Source organism: Erythrolamprus reginae, chromosome 10, assembly GCF_031021105.1.
Source record: "Erythrolamprus reginae isolate rEryReg1 chromosome 10, rEryReg1.hap1, whole genome shotgun sequence".
Classification (NCBI taxonomy): domain Eukaryota; kingdom Metazoa; phylum Chordata; class Lepidosauria; order Squamata; family Dipsadidae; genus Erythrolamprus; species Erythrolamprus reginae.
This window is the reverse complement of record NC_091959.1, coordinates 2,481,544-2,501,784: the sequence shown is the minus strand read 5'-3', so window position 1 is coordinate 2,501,784 and position 20,241 is coordinate 2,481,544. Positions and strand designations below refer to the sequence as shown.

Sequence of the window (20,241 nt, the reverse complement as noted above, 5' to 3'; positions counted from 1 at the left end):
CTGAGTGTGGGTTGGCTGCGAGAATTTGTTTATTCAGTTCATATATGAGGTTTGGATTCTTTTTGCCGATGTGGAGGGTAGAGCATCTGTTGGTTGGTATTTGAAGTTGCCAGGTGTTAGACCAATCTGAAACAAAGTCAAGGTCTTTTTGGAGAGTGAGTGTGTTGTCAGTGGTGTTGAAAAGTTTCACTTCCAGTTCTCTTTTGTGCCAGGGGATGTCTGATCACAAACGCCATTGACATTCTTCTCACGGAGAAGGAAAAAACCACCGAATGAAAGAAAAGTTTGTCCCTGCTGAATACGAAGGAGTTTCTCAGCAACTTGACCAGGAAAAGCTTTGCAGACCCCTCATCTATCTCGCTGCATGTCTGGTCAAATTGATGGATTCTTAACTAAAATCAGCACTTTGTGACTCCGGAGTTTAATAGAGTTGATGCCACTCTGCTTGTCCCTAAAGAATTGGGTCAGTTTGACGGGTTCTTTGAAGAAAGAACTATAGCAGGACAAAAGAGGACCAGGAATAAAGCAATCAGGTAAAATAATGCCTGCAAAAATTGCTTTTTTTTCTTAAAAGATGGAAGCTGTATTGTACCGGTGCTTGTTTGGAAATAAGGATGTCAGGGCTGTAACACAAACCGATAATAGCTTTAAAAAAAATTCAAAAGACTTGGGAAAAGTTTTGACCTACATCTTGTTTGGCTGAGTTTAACTCGGGCAGCAAGAAAGTTTTGTCTTTCCAGAATGGCAACTTTTTGACAAATAAACGATAAAATAATTCAATGGGCTAAAATATAGGAATGCTTGGATGTGTTTTCTATAAAAGCAGTTAACACTTGGGCTGAAACAGGGCAGGGAGGGTCAGCTGGATTCCGAAATAGACAATAAGTGCAGCTTTTTGCATGGAATGAAAATGACATTCCCCAAAAGATACAGAGTTACTATACTTGCTATTGAGAAAATAATATATTTTTTGTATTCTTTTGTTTGCAAAGAATAATTTCCCTTGTGAAAGAGAGGGTAAGTGCTGATGTGCCAAAATGATTTATCTCTAGAACTTGCTTGGGAGAATATTGTTCTTTGTTTCCACCCTGCTTTTAGATAAAAAAATATTGCCCGTTGCGATTTGTCTTCTGAGAACTTGATCCTCTGCAAACTACGAACCACCAGAGTTTTAAAGGGAGTTTTAAATTTTCCTTCCTTTCACAGAAATTTGTCAGACATCCAGAGCTTCTGAAAAGATTTTGGAATGAGTCTGGAAAAAGATTCAGGTAAATGACTATCAGGATGAATATTATTATTATTATTATTATTATTATTATTATTATTATTATTATTAAGATTTATATGCCGCCCCTCTTCGAGGACTTGGGGCGGAATTTAAATTGGTTTATTTATGATAAACTGAAGTAGATTGAAGACATTACTTAATCTAATTTTGGGACAATGATTCACAAATTTCTTTTTATCTAGCGTATTGCAAAGGCTCCCATCAGTAGGACTTGGTTGTTTTCCTTACAGGCATTTTATTACTAAACTAGATAACATCAACAGTGCCAGAAGTGAATGGAGTTCTTGTATTTCCTTCTACCACTGATGGTGTTACTTAGCTGGGTAATGAAAGGTCTACCAAAAAACAGCCAAGCTCAGGAATCCCCAAGAGCCCCACACTTCAATCCTGATCTACCAATATTCTCTTTTATTGGCTCCTGTTCTGTTTTATAAATGAGTAAAATAAAAATCCTCTTGGCGGTAGGATTTTTGACATAGAAAGATTGTTTATTTATTTATTTAATCCAATACACAATGAGGGTTTTAGTGGGTATATATCTATATACACATAGTAAAATACATGATGAAGGTTATAGAGAAGATACTCATAGTAAAATATATCTAAGAAATAATAGAAAAGAAGATATAGTAATAGAACATATCAATGAAAGAATAGAAGAAGAGATATAGGAATAGAAGAAAGGTATAGGAGATATAGGAGAGCAATAGGACAGGGGACGGAAGGCACTCTGGTGCACTTGTACTCGCCCCTTACTGACCTCTTAGGAATCTGGAGAGGTCAACTGTAGATAATCTAAGGGTAAAGTGTTGGGGGTTTGGGGATGACACTATGGAGTCTGGTAATGAGTTCCACGCTTTGACAACTCAGTTACTGAAGTCACATTTTTTACAGTCAAGTTTGGAGCGGTTAATATTAAGTTTAAATCTGTTGTGTGCTCTTGTGTTGTTGTGGTTGAAGCTGAAGTAGTCACCGACAGGCAGGACGTTGCAGCATATGATCTTGTGGGCAATACTTAGATCTTGTTTAAGGCGTCTTAGTTCTAAGCTTTCTAGGCCCAGGATTGAAAGTCTAGTCTCGTAGGGTCTTCTGTTTCGAGTGGAGGAGTGAAGGGCTCTTCTGGTGAAGTATCTTTGGACATTTTCAAGGGTGTTGATGTCTGAGATGCAATATGGGTTCCAAACAGATGAGCTGTATTCGAGGATGGGTCTGGCGAAAGTTTTGTAAGCTCTGGTAAGTAGCGTGAGATTTCCAGAGCAGAAGCTACGTAGGATTAGGTTTACAACTCTTGAAGCCTTCGTGGCTATATTGTTGCAGTGGGCTTTGGCACTTAAATCTTTAGTTATTAGAATACCAAGAAAACAAGTTGTAACGTAGAGAAGAAACCCAGAGAAATGTCATTGCCTCTTTTACCCTCCTTGAAAATATCTATTGGGTCCCAATGGAAAAAAGAGGAGCTAGCACAGCTGGACTTTAGAGGGTTTTTCATCTCCAGATGTTGCTCTTGTTTCCTAGCTCCTCTCTGGACCACAACAGCGGACGGGCAGGTGAAACTGCGAAGGGACCCCAACTGCTCACAAACACCGATAACAATTCACCAGATGTTCCTAGAATCTCTGGAGAAATACAAGTCTCTCAACGCATTAGCCAGCAAGAAGGAGGGGAAATGGGAAAAAATAACTTTTTGGGAATATTACCACCTTTCTCGGAAAGCAGCCAAGAGTTTCCTGAAGGTAAACTTTGTCTTTTTATACCCGATACCCACAATGTGGCCTTGGGGATAACTGAGATTTATTTAAATGAGCGCAGGTATACAGTGTTCCCTCGATTTTTGCGGGTTCAAACTTCGCGAAAAGTCTATACCACGGTTTTTCAAAATTATTAATTAAAAAATACTTCACGTTTCCCCCCCCCCTATAGCATGGTTTTTCCGGCCCGATGATGTCATATGTCATCGCCAAACTTCTCGTCCGCCTTTAATAAATATTTTTTAAAATAAACTTTAATAAATAAACATGGTGAGTAATAATCTAAATGGTTGCTAAGGGAATGGTAAATTTAGGGGTTTAAAGTGTTAAGGGAAGGCTTGTGATATTGTTCACAGCCAAAAATAGTGTATTTACTTCCGCATCTCTACTTCGCGGAAATTCGACTTTCGCGGGCGGCCTCAGAACGCTTCCCCCGCGAAAATTGAGGGAACACTGTTACATGCAATTTTAGCTTTATATTAAGAATGATCTATACTGTTGTATTTTTGAAATGTTTCTTATAAAGAATAATACTTCAGCAGGAATCCTGTGGCAGCCTCTCACCTAACAAACTTTTGGTGCACACCTGTTTTTATCCTTTTTTCTTCCTCCTCCTCCTCCTCTTGTTTTGCAAAGAGAGCTTCCAAATTGTGCCCTGGCTGCCTTTTGAGCAATTGCAAAGACATTCAAGCTCTGATAATTCAGCCCTTCCTGGCCTCACGGAGCCGCAGCTGTTTTGATAAGTGAAGAAGACAGCCACCAATGCCCTTCTTTTTATTTTGACTAAGTAAGGCGAGTGATGTCCAGACAGCAAGATATTGCACGGTGTTTAGAAATGCAATAACAGCATGTAAAATCAGAGGAAGAGTTGGCACGGGATAAAGATTCTTTGCTGAATGACCTAGAAATTATGTATGCCAAGGCTAAATGAGAAAGAGGAGGGTGGTGTTGGGGAGGGGGGGGAAAGAAATGAGCAAAGTTCACATCTCAGTGGGGGGGAAAAGACTTTCTTTCTAACAATGTTGACTGTATTGTTCCTTTCCCCTCCAAAAGCTCGGCCTTGAACGATTCCACAGTGTTGCGATTCTGGGTTTCAATTCTACGGAGTGGTTCGTTTTGGCTGTAGGAGCTGTATTTGCTGGGTAAGGTTGGAAACGTCCCCATTAGAGATTGATGGATGGATGGATGGATGGATGGATGGATGGATGGATGGATGGATGGATTCATTCATTCATTCATTCATTCATTCATATGTTAAAGGGTTAAATAAGGTTCAGGAGGGAAGTGTTTTTAATAGGAAAGCGAACACAAGAACAAGGGGGCACAATCTGAGGTTAGTTGGGGGAAAGATCAAAAGCCACGTGAGAAAATATGATTTGACTGAAAGAGTCGTAGATCCTTGGAACAAACTTCCAGCAGACGTGGTTGGTAAATCCACAGGAACTGAATGTAAACATGCCTGGGATAAACATATATCCATTGTAAGATAAAATACAGGAAATAGTATAAGGGCAGACTAGATGGACCATGAGGTCTTTTTCTGCCGTCAGTCTTCTATGTTTCTATGTTTCATTCATTCATTCATTCATTCATTCATTCATTCATTCATTCATTTATTTATTTATTTGATTTTTATGCCGCCCTTCTCCTTAGACTCAGGGTGGCTTACAACATGGTAGCAATAGAAACATAGAAACATAGAAGACTGACGGCAGAAAAAGACCTCCTAGTCCATCTAGTCTGCCCTTATATTATTTTTGTATTTTATCTTAGGATGGATCTATGTTTATCCCAGGCATGTTTAAATTCAGTTACTGTGGATTTACCAACCACGTCTGCTGGAAGTTTGTTCCAAGGATCTACTACTCTTTCAGTGAAATAATATTTTCTCACGTTGCTTTTGATCTTTCCCCCAACTAACTTCAGATTGTGCCCCCTTGTTCTTGTGTTCACTTTCCTATTAAAAACACTTCCCTCCTGGACCTTATTTAACCCTTTAACATATTTAAATGTTTCGATCATGTCCCCCCTTTTCCTTCTGTCCTCCAGACTCTACAGATGGAGTTCATGAAGTCTTTCCTGATACGTTTTATGCTTAAGACCTTCCACCATTCTTGTAGCCCGTCTTTGGACCCATTCAATTTTGTCAATATCTTTTTGTAGGTGAGGTCTCCAGAACTGAACACAGTCTTCCAAATGGGGTCTCACCAGCACTTTATATAAGGGGATCACAATCTCCCTCTTCCTGCTTTTGATACCTCTAGCTATGCAGCCAAGCATCCTACTTGCTTTTCCTACTGCCCGACCACACTGCTCACCCATTTTGAGACTGTCAGGAATCACGACCCCTAAATCCTTCATTTTTTAACATTGCCCCCACAATCCGGGTCCTCATTTGACCCACCTCGGAAGGATGGAAGGCTGAGTCAACCTTGAGCCGGTGATGAGATTTGAACCGCTGACCTACAGATCTACAGTCAGCTTCAGTGGCCTGCAGTACAGCACTCTACCTGCTGCGCCACCCCGGCTCAGAGGAAAATGGGATACAAATAAACTCCTGTCCAAGGAAGGTGGTTTAGCTGGAGCCCCCCTTTAGCCAGGTTCAGCTGAGGACAGCTGGAGGAGTGTCAGGAGGTCCAGAGGTCAACAAGTTACAAGCTCTTGGGTATTTAATCCAAGCAAGCTGCATTAAATGCAAGGGATTGTTGAAAAAAATCTGCAAATTGTGCATAAGTTTTGATGTTTATATGGAATTGTCCATCATAGGTGAATTCCCACTGGTTTCTTTTTAACCTCGCAGTCTAGATCTGGATTTCTCAACTACTTACTTGTGTGGACTTCAACTCCCAGAATTCCCCAGCCAGCTGAATTTTGGGAATCGAAGTCCACACATTTGCAGGTCAAGGTTGAGAAACACTGGTTTAGATTGTGGTCTGGGATTCCCATGCAAACACCATTCAGTTTCAATCCTGGTTTTGAGATCAGCCAAGCTCAGTTGGGCCCTGTTCACTAATTCTTTTTTAAAAAAAGATCTTCACATTCCTATAATGGTCATAAGCCCTTGGTTTTCAAGCTAGGAAATATTAACCCACTTGAACAATATGGCGTGCTTGTCATTAAAAGGAAAATGTTATTTCTACTCAACAACAGTGGCATTTTGTCTGGGATCTACACCACCAGTTCTCCAGAGGCTTGTCATTATATCGCTCACGACTGCAGAGCTAATGTGGTGGTGGTGGAAAATCAGAAGCAGTTGGACAAGATAATGCAGGTAAGGAACTTGCTGTTAAAATTCAAATAAGCTTGACCTTATTTACCTCTATTTATTTGTGAATTTATTTGCCGGGCTTACATTTGTTAGATTTGTGTCCCACGTTTTGCTGCTCCAATCAATGTCAACTTAGAGCAGCTCATAATATAGCTACATTCAGTCAAATTGGTTGGGAAGGGTTAACTTGGGCTGTACTCGGTTTCGAAACAAACCCAGATTTGCATGTCACTAAGCTGGAAGATGGTCTGTTTACTTTTATCTTAAAGTGTCAAGTGAACACAAGCATTGTGGTTAGTCCACTGATATTTACAGCTTAAATGTTACATACAAAGCAAGCTTTACAATTCATTCCACAATTTTTACTTTGTGCAATGTGTAAAGCAAACAGGACAAAATCCTTGTAAGGTTAGAAATATAATGCTTATATGGTAATTATTATTATCATTATTATTATTTATTAGATTTGTATGCCGCCCCTCTCTGAAGACTCGGGGCGGCTCACAACAGTAATAAAATCAATATAGTAGTGGAACAAATCTAATATTAAAAAACATATAAAACCCTATCATAAGTATGTGTTTGTCTGATTTCTTTTAAGTTGGATTGGAATGTTATATTTTTTTGTTCCATTATAACATTATCCATAATACAAATAAAAAATCTCAAACTTTACGCAGATCTGGGATCGTTTACCGTACTTAAAAGCTGTCGTGATGTATAAAGATCGTGTGTCTGAGAAACATCCCAACTTGTATACGGTATGTAAATTCATGCTAAATCAAGTAATTTCAGTTGCCTTGTTAGTTTTATTTCCATTCTCCTTCCCTATTGCTGCGATTTCTGCAAATGGTGAAAAATAGTTGCAAGAGGAAGTATTAATTCTTCAGTAAGGCGGAAAAAGAAAAAATCTTTATTATTATTATTATTATTATTATTATTATTATTATTATTATCCCACATAAAATAAACAGGGGTTTGGTCTCCAGGGCCCAACTGGGGTATCCAGTGGAAATTCCATGGGTTTATTTTGGACCAAGCATATGCATGACATGGCCATATCAATGGTGTATTAATGCAGGAGTGAAATTTTAAAAATTTTCCCTACCGGTAATGAGGGCATGGCTTGGTGAGAATGGCAGGGGATGGATATTGTTATGACCTATAAAGCCCTTCATGGCACCGGACCAGAATATCTCCAGGACCGCCTTCTGCCACACCAATCCCAGCGACCGGTTAGGTCCCACAGAGTTGGCCTTCTCCAGGTCCCATCAACTAAGCAATGTCGTTTGGCAGGACCCAGGAGAAGAGCCTTCTCTGTGGCGGCCCTGACCCTCTGGAACCAGCTCCCCCCAGATATCAGAGTTGCCCCCAATTTCCTTGCCTTTCGCAAGCTCCTTAAAACCCACCTCTGTCGTCAGGCATGGGGGAATTGAAATTTTCCCTTCCCCCTAGGCTTATAGAATTTATACATGGTATGCTGGTATGTGTGAGTGGTTTTTTAAATTGGTGTTTTTTAGATTGTTTTTAATGTTAGATTTCTTTACATTGTCTTTTTATATTGTTGTTAGCCGCCCCGAGTCTTCGGAGAGGGGCGGCATACAAATCTAATAAATAATAATAAAAATAATAATATTGCAAAATCTCCATTCCCATCCCACTCCTGGGCCCAGCTAGAGGAGGTATTTACAGGTTCTTTACCACTACCGGTTCTCCAGAACCTGTCAGAACCTGCTGGAATGCATCCCTGCTTTAATGCACTATAGAAAGATACCCAACCTTGGTGAAAATTAATTCAGAAGCTCAACAGATCTATTATGACGAAGACCTGGGTGTCATATGGATTGTCCTCTCTGTTCCGTAGATGGATGAATTCATGGAGTTGGGAAACGAAATTCCGGACGGACAACTTGATGCCATCATCAACTCCCAAGAGGCAAACCAATGTTGTGTCCTGGTGTACACCTCTGGAACGACAGGGAAGCCCAAAGGGGCCATGCTGAGCCATGACAATGTAAGTCTTTAGCGGTGTCCATGTCAGTAAATTTAAAGCCCTACATGGCGGTGGACCAGAATACCTCCGGAACTGCCTTCTACCGCACGAATCCCAGCGGCCGATAAGGTCCCACAGAGTTGGCCTTCTCTGGGTCCTGTCGACCAAACAATGTCGTTTGATGACCCCAGGGGAAGAACCTTCTCTGTGGCGGCCCCGGCCCTCTGCAATCAACTCCCCCCCGGAGATTAGAACGGCCCCCACCCTCCTTGTCTTTTGCAAATTACTCAAGACCCACCTATATCGCCAGGCATGGGGGAACTGAAACACTTCCCCAAGGCTTTTATATTTTATGTATTGGTATGTATGTGTTGCATGGTTTGTAATTACTGGGGTTTTAAATATCTCTTTTTTTTAACATTAGATTTGTTGCAATGTTATATTGTTTTTTATTATGTTGTGAGCCGCCCCGAGTCTTCGGAGAGGGGTGGCATACAAATCTAATTAAATTAAATAAATGAATAATAAATAAATGCTAACAATTATTTAATAATAATAATTTATTAGACTTGTATGCTGCCCCTCTCCAAAGACAAATTAGAAACAAAAATAAAACCTCGGTGGCAAAATTAATGCAAGAGTACAATGATAACTGCATTATGTGATTAATTTTACATTGAAGATTTATTAATAATCCACTCAAGGTCTGAAATATAGGCAGTGATCTACAGTTAAAAACATATACATGTAAAATGCTGAAATAGCAAAAAAAATGTAGAACAAAGTTTGTATTTCTTCTGGAAGTAAAAAAAAAATAGCAGAGATTTACTGTCAGGATAACACAGAAAAGTGCATTTTTAGCATAACAGACAGAGTTCAACACAACAAAGGGCCATATTTCTACTTGTCCCTAGCCAGGGTCCAAATCTATCCTGCCAACAGCCTGGTCTTCTTGCCAGCTTGGGAGTGAAAGCGATTGCTACTCTGTCCTTGGCTGAACTGTCATAAATCATGATTCCTCTTTTATTCCAAGGCTGCAAAGGATTCCCATCACCTTGGAAATAAGTCAGGGGGCTGGGAAGCAAGACAACTATTTTATTTATTTATTTTATTTATTCATTTGTGCAATACATAAATACATAGGAAGAAAATAGACATGTGATAATATAAAAGAGGGTGAAAGTGAACTTAGAGGAGAGGATATATGAAAGGAAGAGAATATATATGATAGGTGAATGAAAGCAAAGACAATTGGACAGGGGACGAAAGGCACACCAGTGCACTTATGTACGCCCCTTACTGGCCTCTTAGGAACCTGGAGAGGTCAATCGTGGAGAGTCTAAGGGAGAAATGTTGGGGGTTAGGGGTTGACACAATTGAGTCCGGTAATGAGTTCCACGCTTCGACAACTCGATTGTTGAAATCATATTTTTTACAGTCAAGTTTGGCGCGGTTCGTATTAAGTTTGAATCTGTTGCGTGCTCTTGTGTTGTTGCGGTTGAAGCTGAAGTAGTCATTGACTGGTAGGACATTGCAGCATATGATCTTGTGGGCAATGCTCAAATCGTGTTTTAGGCGTCGTAGTTCTAGGCTTTCTAGGCCCAGGATTGTTAGTCTATTTTCGTAGGATATTCTGTCTCGAGTGGAGGAGTGAAGGGCTCTTCTGGTGAAATATCTTTGGACATTTTCCAGTGTGTTGATGTCTGAGATGTGGTATGGGTTCCAGACAGATGAGCAGTAGTCTAGGATGGGTCTGGCAAATGTTTTATAGGCTCTTGTGAGTAGAGTGAGGTTGCCTGAGCAGAAGCTGCATAGGATCAGGTTAACAACTCTAGAGGCTTTTTTGGCGATGTTGTTGCAGTGGGCTTTAGCACTTAGGTCATTCGATATCATTCGATATTAGTATTCCAAGGTCCTTTACAGAATGTGGGTTGGCAGTGAGAGATTGTTTATTCAGTTCGTATGTGCGGTTAGGATTCTTTTTGCCAATGTGGAGGGTAGAGCATTTGTTGGTTGATATTTGAAGTTGCCAGGTGTTAGACCAGTCTGAGACAAAGTTCAGGTCTTTTTGGAGAGTGTGTGTGTTATCAGTGGGGTTGAAAAGTTTCACATCGTCGGCAAAAAGAACACAGTTGCTTTCGATATGGTCACAGAGATCATTGATGTAGAGAATGAAGAGAGTAGGACCTATGACAAGAGAGTGATTGGCCCTGGGCACAGAGAAATTCATGCTACAAAGTTTTTGGCTGTGTCAAGGCAGGTTGGAGACCACTTCAAGTTGGCAGTGGAGGGGAGTTCCTTAGTCCTGTCCATGGAAGAAACGTCTTTTACAGCAAGAATCTCTAGCCTTGGTAACTTTAAGACGACGAAGATGCGCTGGCTGAAGAATTCTGGGAGTTGAAGTCCACAAGTCTTAACGTTGCCAAGGTTGGAGGTGCTTGTTTTACAGAACAACAAGGTTGGGGGTCTTCTAATCCCACCCTTGCTCAAGAAGGAGACCCTGTAGATTCCCAGACAAATGGCCATCCAGTCACATCTTAACATCTCCATTGATGGAGCAACCACAACTTCTGGAGAGGTCGATAAAGTTGATTTTACTGATAGAAGAGAATATTTGTATTCCCTGCTTGTTGTGTTGCTCTTGTCCAAAGAAACCTATTCATGCATAACGGAGTTGACATTGGAGACTTCTTCTTTGTGTCAGTTCTAGCTTGCTCAGCCCAGCTATTCCTGTGCAGGAAGGCTATTTTTATTGTCTCCCTCATTGTGGAAAGTATCTGCTGGCCCTCAACTACACACCCTTTTATTAAAAGATGACCTGCTCTAAACCGTGATCCAATTCTAGCCAAGAATTTGGCCACCTTGATGCTGCTTGGATGACGCAAAAGAGCTTATCTGGACACAGAAGAGACAATATTATTTACTGATTTGATCTCTCTCCCACTGCTATCTGAGGACTTTCAGCAGCTACAAAGCCACAATAAAACACATCCACAGCGTTAAAACTACATCTAATCCCAACAGCAAAGTCACACAACTCAAGTAGGAGAGGAAACACGGAGAAATGCGGGTGATGTTACAGAAATAACACAATTACAGGTAGTCCTCAACTTAGGACTGCAAATTTCTGTGGTTAAATGAGACATTTGCTAAGTGAGCTTTGTCCCATTTTAGGAACTTTCTTGCCACAGTTGTTAAGTGAATCTGACAGTTGATATGTTAGTAACTCGGTTGTTAAGTGAATCTGACAGGATGAGTTAGTAATTCAGTTGTTAAGTGAATCTGACAGTTGATGAGTTAGCAACTCGGTTGTTAAGTGAATCTGACTTCCCCATTGGCTTTGCTTGTCAGAAAGAGGGATTGTGTGACTGTGGGCCACAGCAAAAACAACTCACCCCCCCCCCCCATCAAGATCCTTTGCTTAGGACTTTAATTCTTTGCAATTTCTTTTTAAAAACCTGGACAGATTACCTGGACCTCTGCCCACGCCAGTCGAGCAGGAGACGTACAACCGGCTGAAATCCAACAGGAAAAGATTGTCAGTTACCTGCCGCTGAGCCACATTGCTGGTCAGATGTACGACCTCTGGACTGGGATCAAGTGGGGCGAAGAGGTTTATTTCGCACAACCGGATGCCTTGAAGGTCTGTCGGTGGGGGCCAAGTTTCTCTCCCATGCAATCCCATGCATACGATCCAGTAAAGACTATAAAGTACATTCACCCTATTTCCCCCTTATTATTTCTCTAGAAGGCTATCTCATCCTTTCCTGCTGAAAAGTCCATAGTGCAGTGATGGCGAACCTATGGCATGGGTGCTACAGGTGGCACACGGAGCCTTATCTATCTATCTATCTATCTATCTATCTATCTATCTATCTATCTATCTATCTATCTATCTATCTATCTATCTATCTATCTATCTATCTATCTATCTACCTACCTACCTACCTACCTACCTACCTACCTAGTCCAGTACACAATGAGGGTTTTAGTGGGTATATATCTATATACACATAGTAAAATACATGAAGAAGGTTATAGAGGAGATACTCATAGTAAAATATATCTAAGAAAGAATAGAAAAGAAGGTATAGTAATAGAACATATCAATGAAAGAATAGAAGAGATATAGGAATAGAAGAAAGGTATAGGAGATATAGGAGAGCAATAGGACAGGGGACGGAAGGCACGCTGGTGCATTTATCTACACCCCTTACTGACCTCTTAGGAATCTGGATAGGTCAACTGTAGATAATCTAAGGGTAAAGTGTTGGGGGTTTGGGGATGACACTATGGAGTCCGGTAATGAGTTCCACGCTTCGACAACTCAGTTACTGAAGTCATATTTTTTACAGTCAAGTTTGGAGCGGTTAATATTAAGTTTAAATCTGTTGTGTGCTCTTGTGTTGTTGTGGTTGAAGCTGAAGTAGTCGCCGACAGGCAGGATGTTGCAGCATATGATCTTGTGGGCAATACTTAGATCTTGTTTAAGGCGTCGTAGTTCTAAACTTTCTAGGCCCAGGATTGAAAGTCTAGTCTAGTAAGGTATATCTGCTGGCATGTGAGCCATTGCCCTAGCTCAGCTCCAACGTGCATGTGTGTGCCAGCCAGCTGATTTTTGGCTCACACAGAGATTCTGGTAGGGCGTTTTTGGCTTCCAGAGAGCTTCCAGGGAGATGAGGAGGGCGTTTTGTCTAGGGGAGGACAAAACATGAGTCTACTGGGCCCACCATAAATTGGGAAACAGGCCATTTCTAACCTCCAGAGGGCCTCTGGAGGGCAGGGGAAGCTGTTTTTGCCCTCCCCAGGCATTGAATTATGGGTGTGGGCACCTGAGGAATAGAAGGTTCGCCACCACTGCTCTAGTCTGACCTGTTGACCAGGGAATTGGCATGGGAGCGGGCATCCCTGGTCTCTTCGCTCCGAACTTCCCTTCTTTGTCCTTCGCAGGGAAGCTTGGTCGAGGTCCTCAGAGAAGCCCTGCCCACTTCACACATGGGAGTCCCCCGCGTGTGGGAGAAGATGATGGAGAAGATCAAAGAGGTTTCTTCTCAGACCGGATTGCTGAAGAGGAAGATGCTGTCTTGGGCCATGTCGGCCACTTTGGAACAAAACTTGAGCTGCTCAAATCGGTGGGTACCAACTGGGACCTGGTTTTTTGGGGGTATTATCCCCTTCTCACCTTCAACCTGGTGGTTGCCCTCTTTTGCATTTTTTGTAGAGACTCCAAGCCCTTCTGGATGGGGCTGGTGGACTCTTTGCTCCTGGCGAAGATCCGGTGGGCCCTGGGCCTTTCCCAGTGCCAGAAGCATTTCTCTGGGGCTGCCCCTCTCCCTGTGGAAGTCTCCCACTTCTTCCTTGGGTTGAACATCCCAATTTATGAAGGGTACGGGATGAGCGAGACCTCCGGCCCCTTTTGCATGTCTGGGCCTCACCTGTATCGACTCCACAGGTAAGGATCCAACCTGTTCTCCTTTGCAACCCCCCAAAAGAGAAACCTTGAAGTTTAGCTTGCAGGTGGTGAGAGTAGACTGGGCTGGGCCCATCTGTAAAGTTAAGGGTGGAGAAAGGCATTTGTGGTGGTTTTCCTGCCATTCTTCGCATCTACGCTCTGGGTGTGAGTGTGAAATGAAGCTTTGCAGAAAATTGGGGTCTCCCCGCCTTTTCTGGCCCTGTTTCCTCCCAGGAGATTCCTAGAGAGGCCCCACGGAGGTTTCTCCCTGCCTTCTCTGGCTCTGTTTCCTCCCAGGAGATTCCTAGAGAGGCCCCACAGAGGCTCCTCCCTGCCTTCTCTGGCCCTGTTTCCTCCCAGGAGATTCCTAGAGAGGCCCCACAGAGGCTTCTCCCTGCCTTCTCTGGCCCTGTTTCCTCCCAGGAGATTCCTAGGGAGGCCCCACAGAGGCTTCTCCCTGCCTTCTCTGGCCCTGTTTCCTCCCAGGAGATTCCTAGAGAGGCCCCACAGAGGCTTCTCCCTGCCTTCTCTGGCCCTGTTTCCTCCCAGGATATTCCTAGAGAGGCTCCACAGAGGCTTCTCCCTGCCTTTTCCGGTTACAGTTTCGGAGGCTTGGGTTTGTAAGCAGAAAACGTTTCTTGAGAAGAGGCAAAAAAATGTAGCTTTGCAGAAAATTGGGGTCACCCTGTGAGAGTTTGAGACTCCTGCAATTAAAGACTGCCCAAGTATTAAACTTACATAGTTGTCATTATGATGGAATTTATTTGTGCTTCATATCAGGGGTGACATTCAAATTTCCCCCTACCGGTTCTGTGCCAGAAGTCCAATATTTTAAAAATCAAGCAAATGTACGATTCCATTAAGAAAAAAAAAAGACTGTCTAAGGTTTCGTGGGTCTGGGCTTTTCTGGTATATCCTCCAGTCCACTTCCGGAAAAGGCAGCGCTCACCTCTTCTCCACTTGGTGTTGACCCCCTCTTTCTCTCTGCTGTCCCTCCTTTTTTTGCAGCTGTGGCAAGGTTGTCCCAGGCTGCCTCATTAAGATAGTAAACGAAGACGAGGACGGCACTGGGGAGATTTGCTTTTGGGGAAGGACCGTCTTCATGGGCTATTTGAACATGGAGGACAAGACCAGGGAAGTGATTGACCAGGATGGATGGTTGCACTCCGGAGATCTTGGAAAGATGGACCAAGACGGGTTTGTTTATGTCACCGGCAGAATTAAAGGTGGTGCCTTCTTTTCTGTATTTGGAAGTTCTCCAGATGTTTTGCATCACAGCTTCCACACTTAGAAACATAGAAGACTGACGGCAGAAGAAGACCTCCTGGTCCATCTCGTCTGCCCTTATACTAATTTGTGTATTTTATCTTAGGATGGATCTATGTTTATCCCAGGCATGTTTAAATTCATTGACTGTGGATTGACCAACCACGTCTGCTGGAAGTTTGTTCCAAGCATCTACTCCTCTTTCAGACAAATAATATTTTCTCATGTTGCTTTTGATCGTTCCTCCAACTAACCTCCAATCGTGCCCCCTTGTTCTTGTCTTCACTTTACTATTAAAAACACCTCCCTCCTGGACCTTATTTAACCCTTTAACATATTTAAATGTTTCGATCATGTCCCCCGTTTCCCTTCTGTCCTCCAGACTCTACAGATTGAGTTCACTAAGTCTTTCCTGATACGTTTTATGCTTAAGACCTTCCACCATTCTTGTAGCCCGTCTTTGGAGCCATTCAATTTGACCCATCTCTTTTTGTAGGTGAGGTCTCCAGAACTGGACACAGTATTATTCCAAATGGGGTCTCCCCAGCAGTCTCTACAGCGGGATCACAATCTCCCTCTTCCTGCTACTTCTTTCTTACTAGCCAGAGTGTTTGGAGCTTTAATATTAAACATCTGGAGATTCCCTTGCCCTATTTCATTTCTTTCATCTGCCCAGGCTGTTAAAATTCTTAGGTGCTTCTACCAAGTCCTTCAGTTCAAATTTCAAGCTCCATTATTGATGGAGGCTGCCCTCTTCTGGTCATCTGGCAGAGGTTTCCCAAGAATCTCTTGGCATTCCTTGGGCACAATTTATCTCTTGGAGAGATTTCTGGTTCGGTGGGAATGCTTAAGTTTCAACTAAATCAGACAGTTAGCAGCAGGAGCTACATAATACAGTGGTACCTCTACTTACGAACTTAATTTGCTCCGTGACCAGGTTCTTAAGCAGAAAAGTTTGTATGAAAAAGCAATTTTTTCCATAGGAATCAATGTAAAAGCAAATAATGCGTGCGATTGGGGAAATCACAGGGAGGATGGAGGCCCTGTTTCCTCCCAGGAGATTCCTAGAAAGGTCTCACAAAGGCTTTTCCCTGCCTTTTCTGGCTCTGTTTCCTCCCAGGAGATTCCTAGAGAGGCCCCACAGAGGCTTCTCCCCACCTTTTCTGGCTCTGTTTCCTCCCAGGAGATTCCTAGAGAGGCCCCACAGAGGCTTCTCCCCGCCTTTTCTGGCTGTGTTTCCTCCCAGGAGATTCCTAGAAAGGCCCCACAGAGGCTTCTCCCCGCCTTTTCTGGCCCCTTTTCCTCCCAGGAGATTCCTAGAGAGGCCCCACGGAGGCTTCTCCCTGCCTTTTCCGGTTACAGTTTCGGAGGCTTGGGTTTATAAGTGGAAAATGGTTCTTGAGAAGAGGCAAAAAAAAATCTTGAACACCCAGTTCTTATCCAGAAAAGTTCGTAAGTAGAGGCGTTCTTAGGTAGAGGTACCACTGTATTTTCTATAGTTCAGGATAGCCTTTGCTGAAGTAGGTGATACTGGTTGAACTGGATTCTACCGTTTCTTGTACATAGGATGGCCAAGAGATTCTGCAAGATACCATATGGGAACATAGCAGATTTCCAGTTTAATGGACGGCTTAGAATTTGCACGGATCAATTTTCCATCTGGATATAAGTCTGTTGCCTTCAAAACAGCCAGATTTAGGCGTTTGGATTTTTCACATACATATATTTTTATCGTTGTATATCTTTGGGACTTCATGTGGATGAAATGTAGTCATTTGTGTCCACTCATGTAATTTGCATAGTGCGTTGATTAACGCAAATGATATTGTGATTCTGTTGATGCCATCTGCAATTTGAATGGACATTTGGCAGGGAGGGGGGGAGGCGGGAGTGGGGGGAGAGAAAAGGAAAGGATACCCTGGCCAACACTAATTCATTCAATTGAGCTTTTACTGAACATGTCAAGTGGGCCGTAGAGAAATATTTGCAAGGATGCTAGCCAGGGGTTAGGTAAAGTTGGCTCTTCTATGACATGTGGACTTCAACTCCCAGAATTCCTGAGCTGGCATGATTGGCTCAGGAATTCTGGGAGTTGAAGTTCACAAGTCATAGAAGAGCCAACTTTGCCTACCCCCTTGCTAGTCCATTTTCCCTGTCCCAGATGGAAGCCTGGGTTGACGATGAGATGTATTTTTGAGCTGAACATTGATGTTCCGTATTTCTTAGAGCTGATTATCACAGCTGGGGGTGAGAATATCCCTCCAATCCCCCTGGAAGAAGCTGTCAAGAAGGAGCTGCCACTTATTAGCAATGCCGTGTTGATTGGTGATCGGAGGAAGTTCTTGTCTATGCTGTTGACCTTAAAGGTACATGATAAAAATAGTTGTTTTTTTAAAAAAAATGAATCTGATTTGCGTATTTGAAATTGGAGCTTTTTCTGTTCCTTGGCTGCCTTGATTAGATGACCAATTTCCACCCTGTTTCGGATTCATACAATGTTTATTTTTATTTATTTATTCATTCATTCATTCATTTTTTTTGTCCAATACATAATACACATTGAAGAGAAAGATATGTAATAATATAAATAAAGAAAAGAATAGAAGAAAAGATATCAAAGTATAGGTGAACATATTTGAAAGGAAGAAAAGATAAAGGAACTCATTACCTGACTCAGTAGTGTCAACCCCTAACCCCCAACATTTTTCCCTTAGACTATCCACGATTGATCTCTCCAGGTTCCTTAGAGGTCAGTAAGGGCGTGCATAAGTGCACCAGTGTGCCTTCCGTCCCCTGTCCAATTGTCTCTCCTTATCTCATTTATCTTTTCTTCCTTTCAAATATGTTCACCTATACTTTTATATCTTTTCTTCCATTCTTTTCTTTACTTATATTATTACATTTCTTTCTCTTCAATGTGTATTATGTATTGGACAAAATAAATAAATAAATAAATAAATAAAATAAATGAATGAGATAAGGAGAGACAATTGGACAGGGGACGGAAGGCACACTGGTGCACTTATGCACGCCCCTTACTGACCTCTAAGGAACCTGGAGAGGTCAATCGTGGATAGTCTAAGGGGAAAATGTTGGATCAAAGTCCAGCCAGCTGGGCTAGGGTCACCCAACACCCAACCCACCCAAGCTTAAGTTTTGTGCAACCACTCAATTGTCCTTTGACGTGATTAAAGGTGTTGTGTGTAATTTTGTGTTGTTAGTGCTCAGTGGATCCGGATACGTCGGAACCCACCGACCGCCTGACCCAGGAAGCCAGAGACTTTTGCCGAAAAGCCGGCAGCAAAGCCACACGGGTCTCCGAGATTGTGCAGACCAGAGACAATGCCGTTTACCGGGCGGTGCAAGATGGCATAGATCGCGTCAACCGGTGCTCCGCCAGCAACCCTCAGCGCATTCAGAAGTGGGCGGTTTTAGGAAAAGATTTCTCACTTTCTGGGGGAGAATTCGGTGAGTTTAGAGTGAATTTTGTAAGGGGTATTTTCTATTCTGTGCTGGAGGTGTAGATTTCTGGGAAGGCGACGGCTTGGCGAAGCAAGAGAATGAACGCACCAAAATTGCATGAAATACACAACCCAAACTGAGCCCAGCTATCATTTTCCTTCAGTTCTTCCCTTCTACTGACTGTTGTGGTTAGCTCTGGCCCAGCTCCTGCCCCAAGGACTGTGGATGTGGGGGAGACATCCACATGCTGCAGGCCTGTTTTGCCTCCGGTGGAATCTGCTGATGAAGACTCCTATGACCAAGAAGACATGAGTGACAGGGAGGAGGAGAGTGTGGCAGACAGCTCAGAAGGAGATCAATTCTCTAGCTCCTCCTTGGATTCGGAACAAGAGTTAATGATACAGCCACGCATGCGGAGAGCGATGCATAGGCAGCAACAACTGAGAGATTATTATCAAAGAAAATGAGGCCACCTGTGGTTGGGTGGGGCTGTGGTCATTAGTGAGGCTGCTATAAAGAGCAGCCTGTGGGTTTGGCCATTGTGGAGGATTATCTGATCCTTGTGTTTCGTGACTGCTTTACTGACTTTGATCTTTGTGTGTGCTGATTTTTCCCCGCTTTGAAATTAAACCAGGGCAAAGTGTGTTTCATTTTGTGAAAGAAGAAGGACTGTGAATTGCCTCACAGCTGCAAGCTAAGTATCACAGAACTGATAAGGGACTTGTACCAATTACCAGTTTGTTTGGAGACGAGTGCTCTTTGCTATACCAAAAGAGGGCTTAGTGTGAATTTTCATGATAAAGAACATTGTGTTGAATTTTCAAACGTGTCTGTGTCTGAAATTAGTGCCTGTGAATTTTTGGGAGGATTCTACCAGAGAGCCCGACAGAACACTGACCAATGCCCTTCTCTTTTAGGTCCATCGATGAAATTAAAGCGGCAAACGGTGGCTGAGAAGTACCAAAATGAAATCGAAGCTTTTTACAAGGACTGAAGTTGAGTTGCCTTAGCTCCAGCAGGAGAAATCCTGCCTGTTTCTTTTGTAAAGCATTAACTGTTCCCATGCAAACGCTACACTGGAAAAGGTAGGAGTAGTTTTTGCAATTGGGGTGGAAAAGTATCTACTCTACGACTTTTCAGTGTTGCTTTCAATTTAGTAACCAGAAAGACTGAATCAGAACTCCCAAATACATTCCAGTTAACAGACCTTTATTCTACTGCAGTTATATGAGCTAGGGATGGAATGATTAATTAAGCTGCCGCTTGAAAATTATTATTATTTATTAGATTTGTATGCCGCCCCTCTCCGTAAAATCAATCTGTATTTTGATTTATTCTGAATTCCCTAGGAACTTTTCAACTGCATGGATAAAGGTCAGTTTTAAGCCAGCTCTGAGGGGGGGAAAACCGTATGTTAAATAATAAAAGTATTTTGAAAAGCAAACATTGGCTAACAAATTTTAGAGGTAGCCCAAAATGTACCCACGTACTCACTCTTTGCAATGAGCCATAATTGGTTCAGACACTGCAGTTGTGTTTATTACAAGCTTTTTATACTGCCATATTCCACGTGGCACTAAATAGATTATTTTATCCAACAAAATACTTTCCCGTGATTTCGGGCCAGAATATCTCCAGGACCGCCTTCTGCCGCATGAATCCCAGCGACTGGCTAGGTCCCACAGAGTTGGCCTTCTCCGGGTCCCGTCAACTAAACAATGCCGTTTGGCGGGACCCAGGGGAAGAGCCTTCTCTGTGGCAGCC

The 20,241-nt window shown here is 42.6% G+C and overlaps 1 protein-coding gene across 1 annotated transcript; it reads left to right on the top strand.

Annotated features, from left to right (window-relative positions):
• Window positions 1-473: 473 nt before the first annotated feature.
• ACSBG1 (acyl-CoA synthetase bubblegum family member 1) lies at window positions 474-19,721 on the top strand. Its single transcript, XM_070763572.1, has 14 exons — window positions 474-533; window positions 1,207-1,268; window positions 2,804-3,021; window positions 4,090-4,178; window positions 6,187-6,307; window positions 6,985-7,065; window positions 8,169-8,318; window positions 11,764-11,940; window positions 13,248-13,429; window positions 13,519-13,749; window positions 14,758-14,975; window positions 17,242-17,381; window positions 18,237-18,483; window positions 19,395-19,721. Exons 2-14 carry the CDS (start codon window positions 1,247-1,249, stop codon window positions 19,469-19,471), a joined length of 1,953 nt encoding a protein of 650 aa, XP_070619673.1. The 5' UTR covers window positions 474-533; window positions 1,207-1,246; the 3' UTR covers window positions 19,472-19,721.
• Window positions 19,722-20,241: the final 520 nt, after the last annotated feature.

Coding starts and splice junctions, on each gene's coding strand:
- ACSBG1 (XM_070763572.1), top strand. CDS start 1,247: ATGAGTCTGGAAAAAGATTCAG. Junction 7,066..8,168: donor AACATCCCAACTTGTATACG/GTATGTAAATTC, acceptor TCTGTTCCGTAG/ATGGATGAATTCATGGAGTT. Junction 17,382..18,236: donor CTATGCTGTTGACCTTAAAG/GTACATGATAAA, acceptor TTGTGTTGTTAG/TGCTCAGTGGATCCGGATAC.